A 27,778-nucleotide genomic window follows, 5' to 3' on the forward strand; every position below is an offset into this window, starting at 1 on the left:
AAACGTGACCTTTAATATAATGACAATTGTCAATTGTCCAGTCAGTGCTTCTAAATGAGCTTAATTCTGAACACAGCCACATCCCTAGTTATGAGAGCATGTACACACGTAAACAACCACATTTTATCGGTTGATTATTTCTACTTCTAAGGTTATTTGTTATATTAAAGGTGAAAAAAGTTGTGAAAATGAGTTACAAGGCTGTCACCACAAATTGTCAATGTTCTTTTATGTGTTCAAAAGTTTAATTATGGGTCTAACCTTTTCAAACTCTCATACCAACTAAAACATTGCACCACAAGGTGGTGCTTTGAGGTCATATTTGGAAAAATATGTCATGTTTGAGACTACAGCAGAATGTCCCATGACCAGAGAGGGCCAATCACAAACATCAGTTTCAGAAGGAGGAAGCTATGAAAAAGTCCAATCTTTTGCGGCTATTTTTCAAATGTAACTAAAATTGTAATCATGGAAATTTCTAAAAGCAACTGCAATTTAAGTACACATTTTCTCCCAATAATGTAATGGATAACAATTACCTACATTCTGTTATTGAATTACTTAATCTAGTTACATGTACTTAGTTACTCCCCAAGGCTGGTCTTATCTAATGAAGTGTAGTACAAGTGTAGTACAAGTACAATATGACCATGTATTTCTTTCTTATTTCTGACTACTTGCAAAGAAGCTTTTTGGAGTGGCGGGCCTGCTTAATACTGTGTAATTGCTGCTAAAGGAGGGCTTCTTGAAATACAATATCATTAGGAAGAGCATTTGCTGCCAGACATGCTGATTTTTTTATTTAATTTTATTTTTTTGTAAACATAGACTACCCTAATCAGTGACCTCTGTGTCAGTTGGAGAAAATTAGAGGCTGCATGAAAAACAACAGCAGTGGGCTCCTTTAGGCACTTGGTGAACCCATTTAGTGAGCAGCCTCTAGTGACTCCTCCAACTAAAAGGGCCCCAGATGGGATGAAATTTGACCTTGTTTTGAACTATTTCCACACTGCCAAGCGGTAATGTGGATGCTCAGCTACTTTTCATTTACCAACGTAAAACCTCTCGAAGTGGAGGGCTGATGCAGGCAATGTTGGAGATACTGGACTTTAATACCCCGGCAACTATTTGGTAGGCAGACACAAGGGTTGCTTAATACAATGCACAGTAATCCTAAAATAATAACTTCAAAATTTTACTGATGGTGTACTGGCTTATAGAAAGGAGGACAGGAACTCTGTACTGCCATTACATTCATACAATAATTTTCTTTCATCATATGTAATATTGGTGGACGGGCCTGGATACCTCTCGTGTTAAGCAAGCAAATGTATTTCTTCTTGTTACACTATTAAATTGCATTGCTTCAGAAATTCTCTGTTGACCAATCAATGCAGTTTTTGTAACGCCACTCTACTTAAGCAAAACATACCGTATTTCTGCAACCAGCACCCCAATGAAGGGGTACTGGAATGTAGGACAGTTTGAGCCATACATTTTGACTGCAGAATACATTTGAGTAAAAATGTGGCTCAATCTCTGCAAGGCTGCTCTACTCTGTGAAAGGTGTCTTTAAGCATGCCAGAACAACATTTGAACTGTTTGATCACAAGAATCTTTGACTTAATCTGTTTGTACACTACATGGTTCAAAGGACAAAATTCCAATCGGGGCTGGTTCATATGTAGATAAAGATCAGACATCAGCTAATGTGACTGCAGTGTAATCTGATAGATTGGATATACCCTGCCATTGAGAGTTGCATAGGTCTTTCCAGTCCACTTTTGGGTGTGCTCAAGCATCCCTGAATTGACTCTCACCACCCCTAAAATTTGAGTTTAAAAAACATGTATTTCCTTATTAAACAAGCTAGAAAAATGTGTAATAATAGAGTACTTAGTTCAAATATAGCAACATAAATGCAATACCGCCTGTGCCTCAAAAACAGTTTGTTTCACACAGTATGTGATGCTGCAGCTGTATGTATGTTTGCTTGTGGACAATGTGCTCAGAATTTTTAGCATATGAATATGATTCTCCACAATTCATCAACTGAACCAGGTGTCGCCATTCATTTTTGTCTCTCTCTTTTTTTTCTCCCGAGATAACAAATCAAGTTAAAGTAGAGGCCCAATGAGACATATTGAGGAGAGTTGACTGTACTTATTTTCATATTTGATCTTGTTTTGCCTTGACACATTTCAGAAAGATTAGAAAAAGAGCTTGGAGTCTCCTCATGGGGCCGCCATTTGTAACGTGTTGCTTTGCCTTACTGCTGCTTCAAGGAGGCTAGGCGAAACCCACTGGGCTACCGCCGAGGCAAAAAAACACACACAACACATCAATTATTCAGATGTATCAGGAATGCATACAATAATAAATATCCCCGAGATAGATCAGGCAAGGCTGCTACAGTATGTGTTTTGATACAAGAGTGTGTTTCTTGTTAAGATAAAGAAGACAGACACAAACTAAGCTCAAGGGTAAAAATAGAAGCAAGGGAGTGTCCATCCATCACTGTCTGAAGGGCCCAATTGATTATGGCACGTGCAATCACATGGGTGTGTGTGTGTGTGTGTGTGTGTGTGTGTGTGTGCGTGTCCGTGTCCGTGTCCGTACACACACTCTTGGACACACTCTACTTCCACAGCGAGAAGAGGTTAGAGTGTGAGTAGGCAAATTGCAAACGCACAAACACAGACGGGTGAAACAACGGGTTTAAAGAGATAAATACCAATGCTGTCCAACAGACGCTGACCTATAATCAAACACACAAACATGTCCAGAGCCACTCAGCAGCCATCTCCCTGTCTCACATACACATAAGAAGACAAGTGCATGCATCTGTGCTCATGTGCACTCATTCTCCTCCTGCCTCTCCGGGCATCTGCCCCCTGTGGTAATCACCAGAGATTGCATAATTAATTGTTTTCTTTCTATTTCCATGAAAGCATTCCTCTCGTCATAAGAGCGCTGGCCCTTCTCTGATAGATTTATTAGCTTTTTGCTTCCTACTCTGTCTCGCTGTGTTTGTAAGTATGATGAATTACCTGGTGGTTACCAAAGAATCTATTACCCCTGCGGAATAGCAATGGGCCATTAGGGATGCATTGCTTAAAGGCTGACTCTGGCTTTGAGGGTTGTGTTGTCATGCTATCAATGCATACACATTGAAGTGTTGTGGGGTGTACTTGTATGCCTGTGCATGTCCTGAAAACAGAACGTGAACAGTAAGTACAACTGCGTTACGAGACTTTAATGATACAACAAAGCATCAACTATGTCCCCCTGCATATTTATGGTATATGAACTATAAATAGGTTCCTAAGCTGTTTTGCATAGCAATTTAGGTTTTGTGTATATGTGTGGTGGTGGGGGGAGGGGGGGGGGGGGGTTGCGTGCACCTGTGTGTGCGTGTGGTGTGTGCACCTGTGTGTGCATGTGGTAAAGGTCATGCTTTTCATCTCGAAATGTGTGGTTCCATGTGGCACTTATCAATATTAACTAATGCCCTTACTTTCATCCACATCATAAATCTATGGGTTACAAACACACAGACACTTCATTAGGAACACATTCCACAAACCTACTCCATTGAGCGCCAATAGAGCTATATTAACACAAAGCACACTCCAAACAATAGCTCGGGGACTTTAACAAAGCTAAACTCAACCACAAACTCCCCAAACACAAGCAGCACATCGACTGTCCTACCAGGGAAAATAACATTTTAGACCACTGCTATACTACGCTAAAAAACGCATACCGTGCCAAACTTCGTGCACCGCTGGGCTCGTCTGATCACTGCTTAATTCACTTAATACCGACGTACAGGCAAGAACTTAAATGCGCGAAGCCTACAGTGAAAACAGTGAAAAAGTGAACCAATGAAGAAAAGATGGAACTTCAAAGCTGTTTAGACTGCACAGACTGGAGTGTCTTTGAAAATTCAGCTGGCAGCCTGGATGAATATACAGACACTGTCACATTCTATATCAGTTTCTGTGAAGATGTGTGTGTACCAACAAAGTAATTTCGCACATTCAACAACAAGCCGTGGTTCACTGCCAAACTTAAGCAGCTTCGCCAAGCTAAGGAGGACGCATATCAGAGCGGGGACAGGGCCCTCTATAATCGAGCTAGAAACCAGCTGACTAAAGAAATTAACATTGCAAAGAGGAACTGTGCAGCAAAGTTGGAAAAACAGTTTAGCGCTAACGACTCTAAATCAGTCTGGCATGCATTCCAATCACTGACAAATTACAAGCGACGATCCTCCCAAGATGAGAACAATAGCACACTACCCAACGACTTGAATACCTTCTACTGCAGATTTGAAAAGGACAGTTTCACTCCACACACCCACCCGGCCGCACCACCGACCACTATCACACCACCGACTTCTGCGTTAACCATCCGCGAACAGGATTTGAGACGCATCTTCAAACAACAAAAGATTGTGTCAACCGTCGAGACCTTCAAGTTCCTGGGAATTACAGTCTCTCAGGACCGGAAGTGGGCGATCAACATTAACTCCGTCCTAAAAAAGGCCCAGCAGAGGATGTACTTCCTGCGGCTTCTGAGAAAGCACGGCCTGCCACCGGAGCTGCTGAGACAGTTCTACACAGCGGTCATCGAATAAGTCCTGTGTTCTTCCATCACAGTCTGGTTTGGTGCTGCTACAAAAAAGGACAAACTCCGACTGCAACGGACAATCAAAACTGCTGAAAGGATTGTCGGTACCCCCCTACCCACCCTTGAGGACTTGCACGCTGCCAGAACTAAGACAAGAGCGTGCAAAATTCTCTTGGACCCTCCACATCCCGGTCACCAGCTATTCCAGCTCCTTCCCTCAGGTAGGTGCTACCGATCAATCCAAACTAGAACTAGGAGACATTCCAACAGCTTCTTCCCTCTTGCGATTAACTTCTTAAACACCTAACCTACAATTCCATTGCAACATGCTGGCAATTTTTTGTCTTGAGTTTGTTGTCTCATTTCTTGTCTCAATTATATATTGCTCGTGCACTCACTGTAGTAGTCTTGCCACGCTGCACTATTTGCATATCTGTTGTTGACCAATACTGGCCACTCATGCCAGAGTAGCATCTGCTCCATTTACACACTGACTGAGGAGTATCTGCAACATTTGCACAATAAACATTGTCGTACTACTCGCTTGAAGTCTCGGCGCCCTTTGCACAATGGTCATTGCACCGGACTATTGTAATATTCGTCATTTGAACTGCTCTAAGTGCTAGAGGACTCTGCATCTTTTGCACAATTGTCCAAAAAAAAAACAAAAAAAAAAGTACCGGCATTACCAGTTAACTAGCAACCCTTTATTGCTCAATGACTGTTTTTGTCAATGTCTTTATGTCTCAAAAGTGTTCTCTGTCTGTTGTCGTACGAGAGCGGCTGCAATTACCGGAGACAAATTCCTTGTGTGTTTTTTGGACATACTTGGTAAATAAAGATGATTCTGATTCTGATTTGAACGGGTGAATCTTTTTGATACAGCTGCTGTAGTGGGTTTAATTGTTTATTTACTGGGAGTCGGGACCCGTAGACAAAGGACCCAAGATTTGGTCTGGAAAGCTTTCCACACACACACGCGCACACACACACACACACACACACACGCGCACACAAACTGTATATGCAGAGGTGAAATTTGTATGCTTCTTCTGACAATATACTGTACAGTATAGTGGCTGCTGATTGTACATTGCTTACTGACATCATGTTTGATCACAAGGATGCATTTTCTTGTTCAATGCAATCAGTGAATGAATCCAGTGTGAATAAGACAGAGCTAGAGAACAACAAAAGAGTCTGGACTTTAAGTGTCCTTGAGCAAATCAAAGCTCTGATCTGTTCCTTGTGAGTAGATTGTCACCTTACATGGAATAATTTTCCATATCATATATGAATGTAATTGTATTGTAATGTGAGTGCTCTGTCGACCAGAAATGTGTTTCAGAACTGCAACTACTTTATCAAAACCGGATACAATAAAAGATGAGAACGAAAAGCGGTAAAATGCTGAAATATGCAACACTTGTGTTTGCGATTACATGCGCGTGAACGTTTATGCCTCACAGCGTCAAAACACAAACTGGGAGGAATAAAAGCGACAAGAAGAAGTGCAGTAAATGCAAATGAAAACAAGAGCAGCGAGATGCGTGAGTGAGGGACAACAAAAAGATTTTGTAGGCCATTATAGTGAACATGACTCCATTCGGTCTAAACCTGTGTTCAGACTGAACCAGCGTGTAACACTTAAAATCTACTGTCATCTCTTATGTTTTTCATCTTGCAAAAGCGACTGTGTAAAAAATAATAATAATAATTGTATACATTATCATGTTTACATTTATGCTAGCTTGCCCACTGGGAAATATATTTCATGAAGAGACTTTACCGATGGTACAGGAAACTGTGCGTCTGTCTATGTGTACAGTTATGGGTCCGAGAGACCCAGTCTGCTTCTTATTCCAATGAAGTCAGATTACCTGGAGGGAACATATTCTCTGTGGGTGCGTGCTATAATGACATTATTCACTCGTTACTGCTCGTTGCTACAACCAAACCTTGGACCAACAGGCAAGACGATAGCATTGTACAGGACTAGAATTCATCCCCTACTACAGGACTAGAATTCTTCCCCTACTAGGAAAAACGATGACAATGCCCCTTGTGTCTGTGACACTTGTGTGACCTTCAAGAAAACTATATTTAATAAAGTTTTATGATGGTGACACATTATTTCAGCTTCCAATACAGTGGTGCCTTGAGATATGAGTTTTATGCATTCTGTGACCAAGCTCGTAACTTAAAACACTCATATCTCAAATTGTATTTCTTTGAAATTAATGGAAATGCCATTGAAATGTTATGATCCAGCAACAACAATTTTTGTAATGTGTTTTTTTTTTATATATAAGAAAGGTAGCACTGGATCATAGGGTTGATATAGAAAACCCTACAGTAATGACATAACTACTGTAAATTCTCGTGTGTAATGCGCACCCATGTATAATACGCACCCCCAAAGTTGACCTCAAAATTCTGGAAAACCCTTGAACCTATGTGTAATGCATTTTTATAATGCATGATTTTGCTTCTACCCATACGATAAAAACATGAAGTATTATCTGTATTTTGTTATTTTTTTCAAATAATTATTCTTAAACACTTTATTTGAACACGTAATACTTTTACTTTAATTACTTGGTCTTATTTTGAAATTCACAGCCCTACTTTTATTTAGTAAATGAGAAAACACAGTTGTGCGCATATGATTGATTACCCAGGCAGAATTTGTAAGATGGGTACAATTCTTTAAAGAAAACATGAAGGGCCAGGCGAAACACATTTAATTTTATTTTAATGCGATTCAAATTAAACTGTCAAGCAGTTCAGAAAAGCATTATCATTAAACAACACATAACCGTGAAGAAATGAATGATGGTTGTTCTTCAGTCATCAGTCCCATTTAAAAAATAATAATAAATAACTAAATAAATAGTTCACAAATTCTGACAGAGTATGTAAATTTATGAGCACATAAATTCATATTATGCAGTCACACGTACCTCTGTCATATTGGAATGAAAGTGGAGGCAACACCTTTTTCATAACCACTAGGTGACGGTGGCATATTAAAATAAAAGTGTTCACCTTTCTCATAACCTCTAGGTGGCGGTGGCATATTGGAATGAAAGTGTATAGCTTTTGCATAACCTCTCGATGGCAGAATACATTTATTCCCATTTTCCTCTATACCTATATATAATGCGCACTATTGACTTTTGACAATTTTATGGGGGAGAAATTTGGATTATACATTAGAAATTACGGTAAATAGAATGAAAAACGTGAAGCAGTTTTTGCCACGTTTTTTGTTTCAATTCAATGGACATTGTGCTGCTCCTTATGATGTGTGCGCCTTGGCAACTTGGGAGCAGTACAATACAGACAGAGACACACACAAATAAGAGTTAAACAACTGACTCAGTAAGCTGCAGTAATGTTTGTCATTTTTCACACAGGATGAAGAATATATGCCTGTGAGTATTGTCATATTGTCTGTCCACATGTTTTGAGCCACCGTTTCTGTCTAAATATTTGTTGCTTAAAGGGTTAGTGTTGCTATCCATTAGCCTGTCTTTGGTGTATTGCACCATTGTATTTGTTAGCTTTAGGCTAAAAAGACTCTCTTAAATCTTTCTTTTTGAAGAATTGTTCACTATTTGCTAAACTGGTGCTTGTGAAGTGAGTTGAGTTTAATGCCACCATATGGCGCTCGTATCTCAAATTTTTGCTCACAAAAACGATGGCTTGTATCTCGAAAAAGTCAGGTCACCCATATCTCAAAGCACTACTTTACATATTTCCTATACCCAAAAAATCGGATTGGTCGACCATCATCTTGGATTGCATTGTGTTCCATTGTGCTACACAAATGAATGAAAATGTTCATGCCATGGTATATTTGCTTTTTTGTCCTTTATCTCACCTTTATGTTTTGCACGAAAAGACCAATATTTCACAAGTGATCATCAAACTATCAGCTCTTGTAGTTGGCAAACATATAGATATAGCATAGTGGTATTATTGAGCTCATTCTCAGCATTTACTCAATAACTCTCCACCTCCTCCCCCTGTCTGCAAGATGTCCCCCACCTGACCAAAACAAGCTAATGAAAAGTTTCATTGGGTTGACCCAGACAGGTCTTTACTGAGTGTTGTGGGAGGATTTCATCAAGAAGCTTCAGGCTTGGGAGTCTGTAAAACACTGCATTAAGACTCATCATCATTCTACTTCTTTTCTTGCCACAAGGAATGAAGCCTTCATCCATCCATTTTCTGAGCCGCTTCTCCTAACTAGGGTCGCGGGTGTGCTGGAGCCTATCCCAGCTGTCATCGGGCAGGAGGCAGGGTACACCCTGAACTGGTTGCCAGCCAATCGCAGGGCACATACAAACTAACAACCATTTGCACGCACAGTCACACCTATGGGCAATTTAGAGTCTTCAATTAATGCATGTTTTTGGGATGTGGGAGGAAGCCGGAGTGCCCGGAGAAAACCCACGCAGGTATGGAGAGAACATGCAAACTCCACACAGGCGGGGCCAGGGATTGAACCCGGGTCCTCAGAACCATGAGGCTGACGCTCTAACCAGTCGGCCACCGTGCCACCGGAATGAAGCCTGACAAACAAAAATGTCATTCAGTTTCTGTGCAGCTGTAAGCACCAGAATAATTTCCTCAAAGCTGCTACAAAGCTTTTTAGCCATTATAGATTAATTTTACAATCTTATACTCAATATGTGATATCAGTGCAAAACATCATCCCATCATCAATCTTGTCTTTCATTCTCTGGACTGAGTCCACTATTGCAAGTCTACGAGTACTGTTACTGCTCTAATTAGCAGCACAGTATGCATGCTGACAAATAGCTGTGTCAAAAGCAAAATAATTCTCACAAAGATCTGTCGATTATATGACCAAACTATTTGATTGATCACCTAAAATGGGTCACGAAAATCCACAAAAACAAAGAAAATAAACCAAAATATGCATGTTTAAAGATTTGAGACTGTACTTGCTATAGCTAAAAAAAATATATGGTCAAATTCCAATTATGATACTTTGGGCATTCAAATTTTTGGGTACCACTGTTTGTCATAACTACCAACATCAAGTCTTCTTTTTTTCCTTTTAGCTTGTCCGGTTAGGGATTGTCACAGCGCGTCATCCTTTTCCATCCTATCATCTACATCCTCCTCTCTGACACCAACCTGCCCTCTTGCCTTCCGTCACAACATCTATCAATCTTCTCTTTGGTCTGGTTCAAGCTCGGTTGCTTGGCATTTCCAACCTCAGCATCCTTCAATCAGTGTATGTACGAGGTCTCCTCTGGATGTGTCCAGACCATCCAAGTGTGGTCTCTCTAACTTGAGAGGCATGCAATTTATTCCGAGTGCCACAATCCTACAGGCATAGTATGTGTCATGGCACCTGTAAAGAAGAAAAAAATAAAAAGCGCATGAAATCGGATATCCTCAGATTGGAATCAGGCCTCTAGTGTTGGAGTTTTTAATGTGTATTTTGATGGTTGCTTCATGTGTTCGGTGGCACCTCATCAGAATTGGGCACTTGCCTCCAGATTTCACTGAAACTAGCTTAAAATGCAGATAGTGTAATACAGCTTCGTATCCTCTTTGCATTTCATTACTTACTATCAAACAACTTTTTCACTGTGAATGTTTTGCATCATTCCCTGGCAGTAGATGATAATGAAAAAGTTGAGTCAACAGACTTTTTTTCATTGGACTGCTAATTGAAATCAGATAAACTGGAGCAAATGTACAGCTTCTCTGCAGCACAATATTTGTTCTAATAATATTACTTCCTGGTTGCTCAATTGTGCTTAGGCTGCAATAACTTGATTTGGCAAAGTGATTCTTCAGGGAACACTTAACACACCGCCAGTGAGCCACCTTGCATATGCGTGCATACAAATAACAGAGAACGCCATTAAGTGTGGAGTTGTTATCACTAATTAAAAGAATGAGGTGAATTTCTCACTGACACCTTGTTGAGATACAGTGTGTGTGTGTGTGTGTGTGTGTGTATGTGTGTGTGCGCGTGTGTGTTTGCGTACTAAACATTTTGTGCTAAGCAGAGAGGGTGACTGACTTCATTGATTAGAAATTGCTGTAAGTCTTTTGTTGTTCCATAATTTTTAGTTTGGCTGCTGCTGTCATGTTAGACTGATGTTGAGTTGTTAAATTCCTCAGACCATGGAGAGACACTTCTCGACCCTATAATACTGCATTTCTTTGGAGGTTATTTTGTCTTGTTGTTATGCATTTCTTCATGATTATTGCTTAGGATGCGGGCAGCATTGTAGGCAGTGGTTCAACACGTCTCCGTCACAGTTGAGAGCTTCTGGGTTTGAATCTCATCTTCCCGTTTGGAGTTTCCGTGCCCTGTACGTTCCTGGGTTTTCTCAGAGTACTCCAGCTTTCTCACACATTACACAAACGTGAATAATAGGTTAATAAAAGACTCCAAATTGTCAAAAGGTGCGAATGTGAGTGTGTTTTGTTTATATGCATTTATGAAAGGTCATTTGTCCATATATTTGTTCCAGTAGGCTAGTAACCAGCAGTTGGCGAGTGACCAATGGGTGTACCCTATGAAAAAGCTAAAATAGACTCCAGCTCACCCATGGCCCTACAGAGGATAAGTGGTATAGAAAATGGATGGCTGAATGGATGCACTAACAAGTGCTAACACATTTTAGCATGAAGGAATGTGTCTCACAACGGCACACGCTAAAAAATATTCTGAATGAAAAAAAACTGACTTGATCATGGTCGTCTTGGAAATGTTTTCCTGTTGATTAGCTCCATAGCCCACCTATCACACGCACACCCTAAATTACCATGCGAAGCAGCTCATGATTGTTGATGCAAGTAAACTAGCTTACAGTTTAGGATGATGAATAATGGTGATAGTCAAGAGAATTTATAACAAGGCGGAAAGTAAAGTGTAAAGTGGGAGTAAAAAAAAATACAAAAATGAAAACAAAAAAAACAGCGCAGGGAATACACAAAAGAGATATCCCCCATAAAACTCAAAAGTTTTTGTGAATGTGAGAATGAATAGTTGCCTGTCTTTATACAGTCATACATGTCAGTGCTGTTATTGACAGTTGATCAATCCAGAGTGTACCCCAACTCAGATGTGGCCAGGTATGGACTCTATTTCCCTTGACCTTGAACAGCAAAAGCAATATAGACAATGGATGACCGAATGGACTAAAGATGTACAAGATATACAGTAGGTACAAATGCATATCAACTGTGATTATCTGGAGAATATTGCTGCACCGCTCACTGTGACAATGCCAACCACTGTTTTGCAAGAACATAACATTTTAAACATGTTATGTAACCTTTAAACTGAAGACTTTCAGTGAAACTAGTGGTGCTCTCAAACTGTAACTGTGAAACGAATTAATCGTGGCCACGCTAAATTTGACAAAATATCCTGATGACAGGAAACTCATTAAGTATTTGCTAACTCATTCAACCAGCCACTTCTCTATGTAAGTAACATGATGAAAAGCATGTTTGCTACAAAATAAATCTCCTTGCTCTGCCTGGTTTTCAGATATTATTTCATTCTATTAAGACAGAAAATAATAAATAAAAATAAAGATAATTGTACAGTGCATTTATAGAGTGTCTGACATCATGTACACAGATGACAGGGCTGAGTTGGAATACTAAAAATGGTGTGTTGCAAATATATGGTAAGGATTTAGAAATGACGTCCGTCCATCCATTTTCTAGACCTCTTATCCTGTTCAGGGTCGTGGGAAGCCAGAGCTTATGCCAGCTGTCAATGGGCGAAAGACAGACTACATCCTCGACTGGTTGCCAGTCAATCACACAGCCAGGCATGACATAGCTTTAAAAATACACAGGCTACCATTAGTACTTCATAGGCTCACTATAAGGTGAGCAAAAATGATTTAATTTAAATGAAATGGAATAATATGATGACATGTACCTAAGACATTTCTAGGGTTGTTTTTCCCTGGTGACTGGATTTTTTTTTGTCCAGTGTGAGAGCAGGAATCATGCTCTCTAAGACTCAAAGTGCCACCTTTTCACCCTTTAAAGCTAATATATAGCAAAGCAAACAAAGCGAGCCAAGTGGAGTATAATAGACAGACATTTACTGTAAGTGATTTTACAGAAGGCTAAATTCCAATGTTGTACATCACATACACAAACCTGTATTGACACACTTCTTAATGATGAATTATTCTAGATTACCTATTTTACAGTGAATCTTAATTCATTATCATATGAAGATGGATGTTAGTATGGATCTAAATTTGTGGGAACAGTTTGGCGATGTCTGTTTTCTCTTATGGCATAACTGTATCCCAGTGCACAAAAAAGGTCCATAAAAACATTCTTGGAGGAGTTTGGTCTAGAAGAATTTAACCTCAAACACACCTTTGGGTTGAACTAAACCAGAGATTGTGGGCTGTGAAGCCCTTTTTCAGGTCCAACATCAGTGAGGCCTGACCTCACAAATGGCCTCCTTCGGGAATTGGCAAAAATCGAACAGAAATCTCCAACATCTTGTAGATCATCTTTGCAGAAAAGTGAAGAATGTAATTGTGTGAATTGTTAATTGTGTCAGTGATAGTTTGTCAATGCATCAATGTACAGTAGTAGCTGTGTTAAAATAAAGCACATAGTTGATAGGGAATATAGAAAACCGAAGCTAATAGTCACATGTTTTGTTCATCCTTTTCCCTCTTTTCACAAAAAACAAAATAGTAACAACAGAATAAATCATGGGCACATCAGTACTGTACAAGTTAATTCTGTAATTGTCACATCGCACAACTGTCTTGTCGATTCACATGCACACCTAACTCTAACCCAGAATAGAATATTTATAATCTTAGTTTTGAACCACAAATGAGTGAAAATCGAAGAATCCCCGACCGTATTAAGGATTACGTCTACCAAAGTTCAGTGCATCCATGGTTGAATAAACCACACATAAGCACTTCCTTGTTGCAAATCCTCTTCGGCTCTTTCTCCTCTGTCCCTAATTCACCTCATTGCTTTCCGTCCAAACTGATCCCTTTTTTCTCCACTCGTACATTATTAACGCTCTCACTTGATTATACTACTGCGTCTCAACACGTTTGCACACATACATTCCATGTGAGACACACACACATTCCAAAAAGGTATTATTTTCTAGAATGGAGATCCAACACTCGCTCCAGTCTTCACTCAGATCTTCAATAGATCTCTGGAACTGTGCGAAGTTCCATCCTGTTTCAAACGCTCTTCTCTCTCTACACGAACGACTGCACCTCAGCGAACCCGACTGTCAAACTCCTGAAGTTTGCAGATGACACCACTGTCATCGGCCTTATCAAGGACGGTGACGACTCTGCATATCGACAGGAAACGGAGCGGCTGGAGCTGTGGTGCGGCCGACACAACCTGCAGCTGAACACGCTCAAGACTGTAGAGATGATCGTGGGCTTCAGGAGGCATCCTTCGCCACAGCTGCCCCTCACGTTGTCCAGCTGCCTTGTGTCAACCGTCGAGACCTTCAAGTTCCTGGGAATTACAGTCTCTCAGGACCTGAAGTGGGTGACCAACATCAACTCCATCCTCAAAAAGGCCCAGCAGAGGATGTACTTCCTGCGGCTTCTGAGAAAGCACGGCCTGCCACCGGAGCTGCTGAGACAGTTCTACACAGCGGTCATCGAATCAGTCCTGTGTTCTTCCATCACAGTCTGGTTTGGTGCTGCTACAAAAAAGGACAAACTCCGACTGCAACGGACAATCAAAACTGCTGAAAGCATTGTCGGTACCCCCCTACCCACCATTGAGGACTTGCACGCTGCCAGAACTAAGACAAGGGCGTGCAAAATCCTCTTGGACCCTCCGTACTTTATTTATAAAAAAATAAAGTACCGGCATTACCAGTTAACTAGCAACCCTTTATTGCTCAATGACTGTTTTTGTCAATGTCTTTATGTCTCAAAAGTGTTCTTTGTCTGTTGTCGTACTAGAGCGGCTCCAACTACAGGAGACAAATTCCTTGTGTGTTTTTTGGACATACTTGGCAAATAAAGATTATTCTGATTTAGTTGTATACCGTGCATGAATCCAGCCATTTTCTTTATAGTCTTGTCCTCATTAGGGTCATGGGTGAGTTGACTTTCCAGCTGACTTTCGGCGAGAGGCTGGTCGCCAGCCAATGGCAGGACACATATGTCACACTAAAATACTACAACAAATACATACTACATACCGTATGAATACATCTACAAACAGTAAATAAGTGGAAAAGATAGTCAGAAGCAGAGGATATACAGTATATCTATGTGACAATGCAAGTAGGAAATGTGATTTATTTAAAATGATCTCTTCACGCTCCCTGAATACTAGAAAAGAGGAACTGGCCAAGGTCAGTGAGAGAATTCCCTATTCTAATTCAGAGGCATTGCTCACCACCCGGCACAAGAGCCATGGATTAATTTAGAGATCCATTCACCACGCCCGTGCTCAGGGAGAGGCGGCTAAACGTGATGAGGACTAAACGAGTATAAAAAGGGAAAGAAATGAGGTGGAAAAGGGGAGGACAAAAGTGAGGAGGAGGAAGAGGATGAGAGACTTGGAACCAAGAGACAAGAAGTGTTTCTGCTTGTTGAGTGTGAGACTCTTCACTTAGAAGAGCTCCACTTTACAGACACTCCTCCCCTTATGGCCAACTGGCAGCAATCGTGTATGTTTGTGTGTATGTGTGTGTCTGTCTGAGAGAACCGCTGACAACACAAGCGCCAGAAAATAAAAAAAAAACATGAAAGACAGCACACAATGCTGAGTAAATTTAGGAAAACATAAAAAAAAAAACAGTGACTGAGTGGTTGGCACATCTGTCTCACGGTTGTGAGGTTGAGGGTTTGAAACCCGGCTCTGGCCTTACTGTGTGGTGTACTGTATGCCTGTTCTCCATGTGCTTGTGTAGGTTTTCCCCAGGTACTCTAGCTTCCTCCCACATTCCCAGAACATGTTTCTTAGGTTGACTACTCTAAATTGTCCATAGGTGTGAACGTGATTCTGAATGGTTGTTTGTCCTGTGACTGCATGGAAATGAGTGTAGAGAGTGTACCAAAGGTAGCTGGGCTTGCCAGGATAAGCGGTATCGAAAATGGATAGATTGGTAAACACAAAGCAATTCAACCCCCTTTAAATCACACAGTGAGCCGACAGAATTGGATGGCTGTGTCATTTCCGCTAGTGGGCTCATGGAACACCGGGGGACTGGTCCACTCTTGCCGGAGTTGGCTCCGGCAAGAGTGGACCAAGTGGACCTTGCTTCATGTGCAGCACGTAGATTCGCACAACAGAGACACTTAAGAGAAAGTTAACTGTTTATTGTGTTTGCTAGCCAGCGAGATATCCTGTGAGCTAACGAGCTAGCCTGCGAGCTAATGAGCTAGCGAGTTAAGGAGCCATGAGTTGAAATGTTTTTTTTCCACACTCAGGGCTCTGCTCCTGCAAGTCGGCCGCAGCGTACACACGCCAGCAAGAGGCTAATTATTTGTGTAGAATTGGTCTTAATAAATAAATAAATAAATAAAAGCAATCCCTCCAGTGAGCAGCGGTTCTCCGGGAAAAATACCTTATTAGTTGTAGAGATCAAAGGAGAGACTGAATCGACTGGTTGGAAATGATACAAAAGTGACGATGAAGCAAATAACAGCTCGTTAGAACTGGGAGTGAAATAGAAGATGGGCTTAGACGAAAGCTGCTATCGCTCTGTTGAACAAAAGAACAGGAAATTGATACTACAATTCCCACAAGCTTGTTACGTGACGCCTGATCTGATGAGTGTCCATTTAATCTGCAACATGGTGATCATATCCTGCCTTGTATCAATAGTTCAGACTTGATAGTTGTGATGTCCGGCCCTTGGAAACACTGTGCGATGTAGTTGAACAATGCAGTTGGATATGGACACCCTGAACAGAGAGCCTGTATAGGCTTTTGATGCTGCACATACATTATATCATATTTTATCACTTTTATTAAACCATAACAAGATAGAGCAATAGTTAAGGTTAAAAAAAACACAATAATAAAAATAAAATTTAAATGTACTTAGGTATTGTTGTAAAACAAGTAATAGTAATTTATATACTATATTTGTATGGCTTGGGAGTGGCGGGGCGGCTGTTTTGTCTCCAGCTCGCTTTAAACGCATAAATGTATTTTTAGCATGAGTGAAAGCTGATGTGCATTTTCGTTGGCTGTAGTCTACGACGTTGCGATGCCGTGCACCAGCGAGTCAAATTTTAAATCGCCGGAAAACCAGTGATCGACTGATCGGCCACTCATGAAAATAGTTGCGGAACCCCGCACGCTGCAACGGGAGTCAAGTTGAATTCAGCCGCATCGCTTGGTGCGTGGCGGCCTTTAGTCACACTGTAAGTTGTAGTGTTGCTGACCATGTCCATCCATTTAATGATCAGTTCGCAATCAGAGAGAACATTTGGCTGTACCAAATAAAGCGGCCTATGAGCATAGGTTTTATTTGAGATCCAATTCTAAGAAGCTTGAGGTAAATGTCAAAGGTGATACTGGTTCGTTTTTTTCTGCTCAATACCATTTTCATCCACTTTTGCTCAGTGCTAATATATACTTATGCCTCAGGGAGTGAAGTTTCCTCGTTAGACTGATATTTCAGGTTATTTTCTGTGTTAAAAGTCTGCACAAAAATTGGATTTTTGGAGAAATGAAGAGAGGCATCCTCTGCATTTTGCTTGATGATGTGGAATAGTGATTTTCTCTTAAGGGAGACAGTTTCAGCCCTGTAAAAGATTGACATTGAGTTTTATAGAATTGACACTAATAATAATATGAAGTTCTTCTTCTTAAAAGTCACAATAAATCAATTTGTCCCTGTAGATACATTCGCAAAGAGAGTGAGACAATATTATTCATATTCTTTAACTTTTAATTTCTCCTCTGACTACATACATTTAAATGTTCTGACCCCACCTATTCAGTGTTATCTTTCAAGCCCCCTCAGCAGAGCAGAGAAATGAAAAATACTGAAACAAGCCAACAGAACTAAATGTTTTTATTTTATTTTTTTTTATTAAATATGCTTATTAAATTTGAAAAAAATTTTTTTTGGCAGCCATAGATATATGTTTGCTTGAACCGTATAAAATGTTTCTGCAGCTTCAGTCATTTGTCATTATAACACCAAAATAGATTGCTAGTTATTTTATTCATGGACTGTCACGGTACTGCACACATGGATCATAAAATGACTGTTGGATTTGTTTTGTTCTCTCAGAACGCTTTACACTCATTTAATGCAACTGCAATGCAATTAATGCTACTCATTACACAAAGGGATGCAATTTGATATTTATTCACTGTGTTCGTTCCCACCCGCATGTCCTCGCAGGGAGCTGATACTAGATAAGGCATTTTTGTGGGATAGAGGAAATAAATGGACGATTAATTTTCAAAATGTTATTGGCTGGTTTGACTCGTACAGTACATTCATGTCATGAGTACGACACAAACGGCAAATTTAGTCAAATCAAATAATTGGGCAGGACACAGTACAGATTTATACATTCATACAACTTGTATTGTGTGTGTACATATTTTTGTCTAGAGTGGTAGTATTCATATCACAGCACGATTTTAAGCCTAGTTGGTAATATTTTTTTCAGACTTTGAAGCAGTTTTTTTTTAGGTGTGCATATATCTTAACATTTGAACACTCACTTCGATCGTCATAAACCTAAACCCACATTTTAAGGAAAAGTATCTCTTAAAAATTGCCTTTCATCACATTTGTAATTTCAAAAATATCTAAATATCACACTCTGCCTTCTATTATTTGTACTACTACTACTTAGACATCTTTTTTTTCTTGGTAAAGACAAATGTAGCAAACGTGCTCAAACAACAGGACCCCCATCGCAGTTCTTTCACAAGAAAAGTGACATTCGCACAAGAGTAAACAGTCATCAGCTCTTGCTTTTTAGACAGTGGAAAGCACACGCACATCTGCCATACCGAGAGACCTGACCCCGAGAAATTGTTGACACGCCAATACAAGCACACCAAACTGTGTCTCCGAGTCAAGATTCATTTAAGCACCCGGTCAAAAGATGATATTAAAAGATTAGCTTCAAATAATGAGGGAGGAAATCAATACACAGGAGCCATTTTTCTGCCACTACACACAGACTTCTTGTATGTTGGTACAAAGATACAGCATTTGGTAATGCTGTAGTGGTAGCATCAATGCACTTGGGACAAACACAAGCACACAAGCACATTCAACATCCCATCAATAGCATAGCAACAAAACGATCTTGAAAAGACGTACACAATATGGATGCTTGCATTCAGGATATATGAAAAATAACACCATGGTCAAACTGACAGAGTCATCACACAAGAACCATCACAATGCTGGACTCCATCTCTATGCAGATTTGTAACAAAATGTTAGGTTTTTGTTGTTGTTTTTCTTTCTTTATTTATTTTTTTTATGTCTGGGCTCATGTTCCACCTGTCTACAAAGTTTTGTGGAATTGAGTCCATAGTTTTTGCATAACTTTGCTTGCATTCTTGCTATTTACTGAAGACCATACAAGCACTACAGTAATAGTGCATATATTATATTATATATTGCATATATACATATATATATATACATACATACAGTAATACAAGTAGAGTAATTGGATTCTTTAAGAGGACAGACCGGCGGGTAACCGACAACATATATAGGCTTCTGTATTCTCTATTGCTGTCTGTAGTGTTTTTTTCTTCTTCAGATTAATGTTATGAATCACACAAACTACAAAAACAGTCAAGATTTGTGATTAAATGTTACTAGTGAAATAAAATCTATCAGACACTTAAATCTCGATTATTATTACTTCTGCAGGGCCAATTGTTGCCAGGCACAATTCATGGAGCACAATCAGTGAAACTAGGCTGTTTTGAATGACAGTGAACTTGCCACACTATCCAATAAATTTATTTTTTAATCAAATGTACATTTAGATTCAATTATTGTTTTGTAACAGTTTTTAGGGGCCAGCAGCAAGTAAATTACCTTTAAAATAAGACAATATAAGTACTTATACACTTCACTCCACCATATTAAATATAAGAACTCCAAAAACAAAAAAAATACTTTTAAAATAACATTTAAACTACTCAGGTTCCAAATATTGAGCATTACTCAGCAAAAAATACAATAAAGATTATAGAGAAGCCATACAGTGTAGATACTTACATGCATTGGTGACAGCAAAGCTGTTGGCTGTCTCTATATTGTCGACATGTGGGACCAGGTTGAAGGGGGCTTCCGTAGCATTAGGGCTGGTGTTGTGAAGGAAGATAGCTAGTCGAAACGCTGTGTACTCCTGATCAGTATTCCTAATGAACAAGCCGCCTAGGGAGGGAGACAAAGGACAAGGTGATGAAGAGGAGAAAGAGACGAATGTGTGCCAAGAAAGGAGGGAGGGCAGATAACAAAAATTGAGGGAGTGTGAGAGAGAGAGAAGAAAACTAAGATCATCGTTACCATTTGTTAAAAAAAAAAAAAAAAAAAAAAAAAAATGTATTTGTCTTTCAACACACACACATAACCATGAAAGAAAATCCAGTGCTGCACATTTCATTGATAAAATGCAAAGAAAACCTTTTACAACCCCAATTCCAATGAAGTTGGGACGTTGTGTTGAACATAAATAAAAACAAAATACAATGATTTGCAAATCATGTTCAACCTATTTTTAATTGAATACACTACAAAGACAAGATATTTAATGTTCAAAATGATATAATTTATTGTTTATAGCAAATAATCATTAACTTAGAGTTTTTTTGGCTGCAACACGTTCCAAAAATGCTGGGACAGGGTCATGTTTACCACTGTGTTACATGACCTTTTCTTTTAACAACATTCAATAAACGTTTGGGAACTGAGGACACGAATTGTTGAAGCTTTATAGGTGGAATTCTTTCCCATTCTGTATTGATGTACAGCTTCAACTGTTCAACAGTATTTTAAGCTTCATAATGCGCCACACATTTTCAATGGGAGACAGGTCTGGACTGCAGGCAGGCTAGCCTAGTACCCGCACTCTTTTACTACGAAGCCACGCTGTTGTAACACATGCAGAGTGTAGTTTGGCATTGTCTTGCTGAAATAAGCAGGGGCATCCATGAAAAAGACGTTGCTTGGATGGCAGCATATGCTTCTCCAAAACATGTATGTACCTTTCAGCATTAATGGTACATTCACAGATGTGTAAGTTACCCATGCGATTGGCACTAACACAGCCCCATACCATCACAGATGCTGGCTTTTGAACTTTGCGTCCATAACAGTCCGGATGGTTCTTTTCCTCTTTGGCCCGGAGGACACGACGTCCACAATTTCCAAAAATTTGAAATGTGGACTCGTCGGACCACAGAACACTTTTCCACTTCAGTCCATCTTAGATGAGCTCGGGCCCAGAGAAGCCGGCGGCGTTTCTGGGTGTTGTTGATAAATGGCTTTTGCTTGGCATAGTAGAGTTTCAAGTTGCACTTACGGCTGTAGCACCAAACTGTATTTACTGACATTGGTTTTCTGAAGTGTTCCTGAGCCCATGTGGTGATATCCTTTAAACATTGATGTCGGTTTTTGATGCAGTGCCGCCTGAGGAATCGAAGGTCACGGGCATTCAATGTTGGTTTTCGGCCTTGCCGTTTACATGTAGAGATTTCTCGAGATTATCTGAACCATTTGATATTATGGACCCTAGATAATGAAATCCCTCAATTCCTTGAAATTGTACGTTGAGGAACATTGTCCTGCTCGACTATTTTCTCATGCACTTGAGGTGAACCTTGCCCTATCTTTGCTTGTGAATGACTGAGGAATTCAGGGAAGCTCCTTTTATACCCAATCATGGCACCCACCTGTTCCCAATTAGCCTGTTCACCTGTGGGATGTTCCAAACAGGTGTTTGATGATTATTCCTCAACTTTCTCAGTCTTTTTTGCCACATGTCCCAGCTTTTTTGGAACATGTTCCAGCCATAAAATTATAAGTTAATGATTATTTGCGAAAAACAATAAAGTTTATCAGTTTGAACATTAACTATCTTGTCTTTGTAGTGTATTCAATTAAATATATGTTGAACATCATTTGCAAATCATTGTATTCTGTTTTTATTTATGTTTAACACAACGTCCCAACTTCATTGGAATTGGGGTTGTACAAATTCACAAGAAGTCCCAGAGGAACTCCTTTTATTAACTAAGCCAGAGACATGATAATCTAACTCCAGCAACTATGCTAATGAAGTGAAAATGAATAAAATATGACTTGTATCGTTAGTACAAATTCAATAGGGGAATTTACACATGCACACAGAAACACAAAATAAACAAACATAGCTGACTTGGACGCTATGTCCAAACACCCTGGTATAAGAAGATGGGACCTTGCAGGCTAGATAGAATAACAACCAAAAAAACCAAAATCAATAAATTGTACATTGTAAAGTAAGACATGGACAAAAGTATTGGCAAACCAGGCAGTTACATTAACAAGGCGTATAAATGGTGCCATGAAATTTTCACCTCTTTCTCCGAAGAATTTGAGTCCATCCAAAAGGACATTTGTGAGGTCTCTGCTGTTGGATGAGAGACCATGACTCACAATCTTTGTTCCAGTACATCCTAAAGGTGTTTGATGGGCTGGAGGTCAGGCGCCAGTCAAATTCTTCCACACCAAACTCATCCAAGCATGCCTTTATGGACCATGCTATGTGCGCTGGGGCACAGTCAAGATGTACGAAAGAGTCTTTGCAGGCCAAATGTTACCAGATTAAAGTCATATTCTTAAGAGAATCAAGTCACTTTTTCTTTTGTGTTAAATTCAAGAAACAGTGTTGTTGTAGAACACATATTCATCCACTTCTCTCAAATCCTTTTGACTAGCCTCTCTGTCAACACACTTTAACACAAATCATATTGAGATATCTGTGGATTCTGCTGGCATAAAAATGTAACGACATCTTTCATAAAGATGATGAAAGTGACAATCTCCATTTCTACATGCATGGAGACCCCTGCTACAGAAATATAAAACTGGTTATTTACTCATTAGCATACCATGATGAGGCTAATCGCAAAGCAGCTAGATACGATTCTAACAGTATATTCTACTAAATGACTGATGCAGTATAACTGATGAGATACGTCAGTTTTTTTCCTCAAGCTTTACCTATTTCTTTGTCCTCTTAAACCCCCCCATTTGTTTTCTTGTTGTGTCTCCCCTGAGCTTCGAACAGTTGAGGTAGTTGTGACATGTTTGCAAAGTTCTCTGGGGTCGCATCAATAGATTAGCCTTTGCATTGCTTTACATTTTCATCTATTTTAGCTTTTCCATTTCAAGACTAAAGAGTCATAATTTTTTTATATAACAACATTGAAGGTGATTTTTTTTTTTTTGACCCCAGATTTTGTGGTAGCCCCTGGAGGCCATGGCACTCGTAGCATTTGCCTATATCGCTGGCTGTGCTGCACAGGCGAATAAAGTTGTAATTTTCTGAGGGGAAGTGACTGACGAATATCAGCCGAGCATTCTGTTACCTGCATAAATTTGAACAATGTAGATGTTCTTGTCAACAATTGTGTCTGTTCTGGAGAAATATGCACAAATGTTCTCAGTCATCAACCAGCAATGTTAGTTATTGTGAGTGTATTTAAAAAAAAAAGTTTTATATAATATATATATATATATATATATGCACGAGGCAACACGGGAGGGACTGCCACATTGGGCTGGAACAGTGGCACTGGAGTGACCTCTCCAGATGCAGGCCTGGATGAATATTATGGAAGTCATGTTGTGCCCGGTGGCCAGGACCCCTCTTCTCGGCCTGGCTGGCAGACCTCTCCAGATGCAGCCCTGGATGAATATTATGGAAGTCATGTTGTGCCCGGTGGCCAGGACCCCTCTTCTCGGCCTGGCTGGCAGACTCCAAAGGCAGCTGCAGAATTGCCGCAAGGAGTCACGTTGCTTGATCAACCGCCTGTAGGGGTCCACTCTTGTTTTATTTTCTGTCGGGTTTGGCCCCCCTAGCCTTTGTTTCTCCCGAAGCAACCATAAGGCAGTGGTGGTGGGGACAGCGGACAGTCGGAGCCAGGATTCTAACCGTCAACCCTTTGGTCACTGGACAACCCACTCTACTGACTGAGCCACAGCCACCACAGTGTATTCTTGTAAGATTACGATTTTGTCTTAGTACATTCTTTTTTTCTGTTCACTGTGGCCCTTATACTCCTTTGTAATGTTGAAACAAAAATGAGGCCTCCATAAACTGTTCCCACATAGATTCAGGACCAACTAATGGGGCCAATTGGGATGATGGGTTGAGGAGAAAGTGAGTTTTTTGTGTCAGAAAAAAAAGACCTTTTTGGGGAAGGTTTTTTGTGTGCTATCGCCTATAGAAATTCTGGTTAAAAATAAATAAAAAAAACCTTCTATTTCGTACTAAACAGTATAACTTCATTATTTCTCAACATATTTCTTTGGCCGTTCTGTTTCACCATGCTACTCGGGGAACCCCTTCTCCAGTTGGCTGACAAGTTTCAGTTAAAAATATCCACCAATAAGCTTGCACGGGCTGAAATTCAGAGGGCTTCTCAAAGTCAAATCAAGTAAAAATTATCGTGACATTTCAAATGGCATAACTTGCCCTAAAAATGCCACTTAAGTCGGTCAAATAAAATATTATTCGTGAGAAGACCAGTCTGGACAGTCAAATAAGTCATGTACTTGAGTAATCCATTTTACCCCCTTGAATTTATTGGTTATGGATGTTTTTTACAGTTGTTTGAAGGGCTTATTCCATGTTTTTTTTTGTTTTTGTTTTTTTTTTAGAAAATTTCATGACGGCTACTTGTCACATTGCTCGTCCTACCACTACACTGATCAATTAATAAATCATTGTGTCTCAATACTTTTGTCAATGCACTGTATATTTTCACTGTATTTAAATCAACCCCTAACATTTATTCAATGCTTCATGGGCTTAACTGTTTGGAAACAAAGTGATTGAGTTTCTTTTTTCACAGTAAAAGAGTGAAAGAGATGGGAGGGGAAGAGAAAAGATGACAAGGGAGGAGTCGGGAGACAGCGCATAATGAACGGAGCCATTATTATGACAAGGTGCCAGCTACCTTTGTGTGAGTGTGTCTTTGTCACACTAGTTGTTCATCCCGCTTTTTTCTTTCGATGTGTGTATCAGATAATTAACTCAAAATGATCAAGCACGATCATTAAAACAAGACAGGGAACTCACATGTTCACAGAAAACAGATCTGTGGAGCGGCAAGAAATATGACAACTTGATATGATTTTAATTATTGTAAATCAAAAAGTGAGCAGATACTATTGGTGTTTGGAAATGTTCTGTTTCTGAATTGTAGTCGCTTTTGGACGGCGCTCAGTAGTAGTGGAACCTTGAAAATCAAACGTACCTTAAATCGTACCTGTACAATTTAAAATTTGACAAAAATATTCTGGAAAAGGTACGCCTGTCAAGTGCAAGGCACACAATTTCACAGTTCAAACCGAGATGCCAGCTAATGCCAGGAGGTCTGAGCTAGTAAACATGAAATGATACTGGGCATATGTTTTGCTTTTTCTTTAACTTTTTGCGGCTTTTTTGCAGCACTTATTCCAAAAGATTGATGCCGCATTTGATAATGTGTGGAACATGAGCATATCATGAAAAACCTCACGCAACCTCCATTCAATGAGCATCACAGGGCAAAATCTATGTGTTTTGCTCTGTCCTGGGCTTACTCAAAAAGATGGATGACCGTCATGCATTGACATCATGGAAGATGTCAGCATATTGCACCAAATCTCTTGTCTACTTCAAGAAATCTCTGTTAACCCAGCATCAAATGACTCTTACCTTTTTCTTTGTCTTATCGTGGCTTTTGCCAGACTCATTCGAAAACATGGGGAATAACATGAGAAGAGAAGATTCTCCATCAGAGGTGAAGCAAGAAGCACACAGTACATGTCACTTTTGTCCAGCATACGCATTGTAACTTGTCGAAAAGGTTAAGACAGAGGGCTTTATTTATACTGAGCGCAGAAACTGCCGTAACTTGATTTTCGTGCAAGCGCAAGGCTCACTGTGCGTGCTTGCCAATTTGGCAGACCGCTATGCGACAAGGGGGCGTACCGGTACAATGAAGGTATGTCCTTTGACAATTTGGTTGCAGAAAGTTAGTCGAAACTTTTGCTCTTGTTTAGTAGGTAGTCTGCCCGTCTAACGCGATTATGTTGAATTTGATCGGGTTTTGCGGATATGTGTGGTGGATGTCAGATGTATTTCCTTCATATATATGTGAACAGCGGCCATCAAACAATCTGAATCATTGTAGAAATCAGTTCCCTCAGATAAAAGTAATGTTTGCCAAGTCAAACGCAGAGCAAAGCTTTCTGTGAAATTACACTGCAGACGTATGTATCCAACTCTTCAAGTGAACGACAAGACGGGCAAACAGGAAGGTCATGTATGTGTGTACAGCAGCTTTACCTCCTACCAACAGTGTCTGCATGAAATTCCACACGTGAACTGCCGTTTGTATACATGCCATTTGCGTGGGCGTGCAATGCAATGGCAGTTCGATACAAAAAGGCATTATATGAAGCAGCATGAACCATGTAATACTCTGTGATTAAAGGTCCCCTGTAAGTTATGACCCTCAATAATCATCTACCAGCCGCCCTATTTATGGCACCCTTGGCTGTGTGAGAACACTCCATACCACATTGGACATTTATGTGCTGTTTGTATTCAGACGTGCATGTCGATGCCAGTTTGCAAAAAAATATTTAGCATATTAAGTTTATTGGCAGCTATAGGTAGACAGATTCAAGGAGATGAATCTCATTATAGGACCTCCCAACTGCCCCCTACAAGGAGTGATGCAGTGAATTCATTATCACACATTTGACTGCGTGCCTGTGGCGTGTGCGCGCCGTGCAAGCTCGCATGCACGTGGGTTCGTTTGCAGTAGCGATCTCTATTTTGCAAACTTTATGACTTTTTTTTTGTTAAAGTGCTTCAAAAGGAAGGTTTTTCTTTCACAAGAAGGGGGAAAGAGGCAGAGACAGCAAAAGAGAGCGAGAAGGCAGGAGAGAGAGAGGGAATACTGCAGTGTCTGAAGAAAGATAAAGACTGAAAAAGCTTTTAAAATATTCACACACAGACAAAATCAAACACTGAATGTATTTGAAGACCATTTATGAATGAGTTAAAGTAAAGAAAATGGACCAAAATGTTTCCATGCAATGATTTTGTTTCTTTTATATATATATATATATATATATATATATATATATATATATATATATATATATATATATATATATATATATATATATATAATATATTTGTTGCTGCTTTTTCTTGGAGACTTTCACAATCCACATCTGTAGCTAATGATTTAAAAAAAAAAAAAAAAAAAAGCTCACCAATTTGCACTGAGCTGGGGAACGCTCCCGTCGCCAACCCCCAGAAGACGGAACACAAGCCCCAAAAGTGCCAAGTGAAAATATTAATCCTCATCATTTCTTCACTTGAGTCCCCTCAAAAAGTGTTGCGATACATTGACAGAGATGAAGGAGGGGAAAGACGTCAGGAAAAAAAAGAGAGAGGAAGGTTTTCCCCGTCTAGAGTATATTTTGTCCAAGGTAGTGTTCCTATTCCATGATGGGCTTCTCGCGCATATTCCCCCCGTGCATGCACAGTCCGCTCAGGAGAGGAGAGAGATGTGTGTGCGGTTCACATGGAAAGACAGAGGCGCTATAGGAAGAAGGAGTGGGGAAAGTCGTTGCAAGATTGGCGAGTTTGGAGACCAGACTGCATGGAGCAACTGGACATGCGCGACCCGCCCCCCCCCCCCCTCTCTCTCTCTCTCTCTCTCTCTTTCAGTCTCACACACACATTCTCGCTCTCTCTCTTTCCACATCCCTCTACATCATATACTTTCTCCATCCCTCTACACTATTGATTCAGTGCTCGTAGGGGGAGGCGTGGATTACATGCGCCACGTTTACGCACTTTCCCCACAC

General features: G+C 40.0%; 1 protein-coding gene across 1 annotated transcript in view; it reads right to left on the reverse strand.

Annotated features, from left to right (window-relative positions):
- gria4a (glutamate receptor, ionotropic, AMPA 4a) overlaps positions 1–27,543 on the reverse strand; it is a 126,998-nt gene extending 99,455 nt beyond the window's left edge. Inside the window, 2 exon segments of the mRNA XM_061680801.1 lie at positions 19,913–20,071; positions 27,179–27,543. Of these exon segments, the coding sequence (XP_061536785.1) occupies positions 19,913–20,071; positions 27,179–27,275 (256 nt within the window). The 5' untranslated portion in view covers positions 27,276–27,543.
- Positions 27,544–27,778: the final 235 nt, after the last annotated feature.

Source organism: Phycodurus eques, chromosome 7 (genome assembly GCF_024500275.1).
Source record: "Phycodurus eques isolate BA_2022a chromosome 7, UOR_Pequ_1.1, whole genome shotgun sequence".
Taxonomy (NCBI): domain Eukaryota; kingdom Metazoa; phylum Chordata; class Actinopteri; order Syngnathiformes; family Syngnathidae; genus Phycodurus; species Phycodurus eques.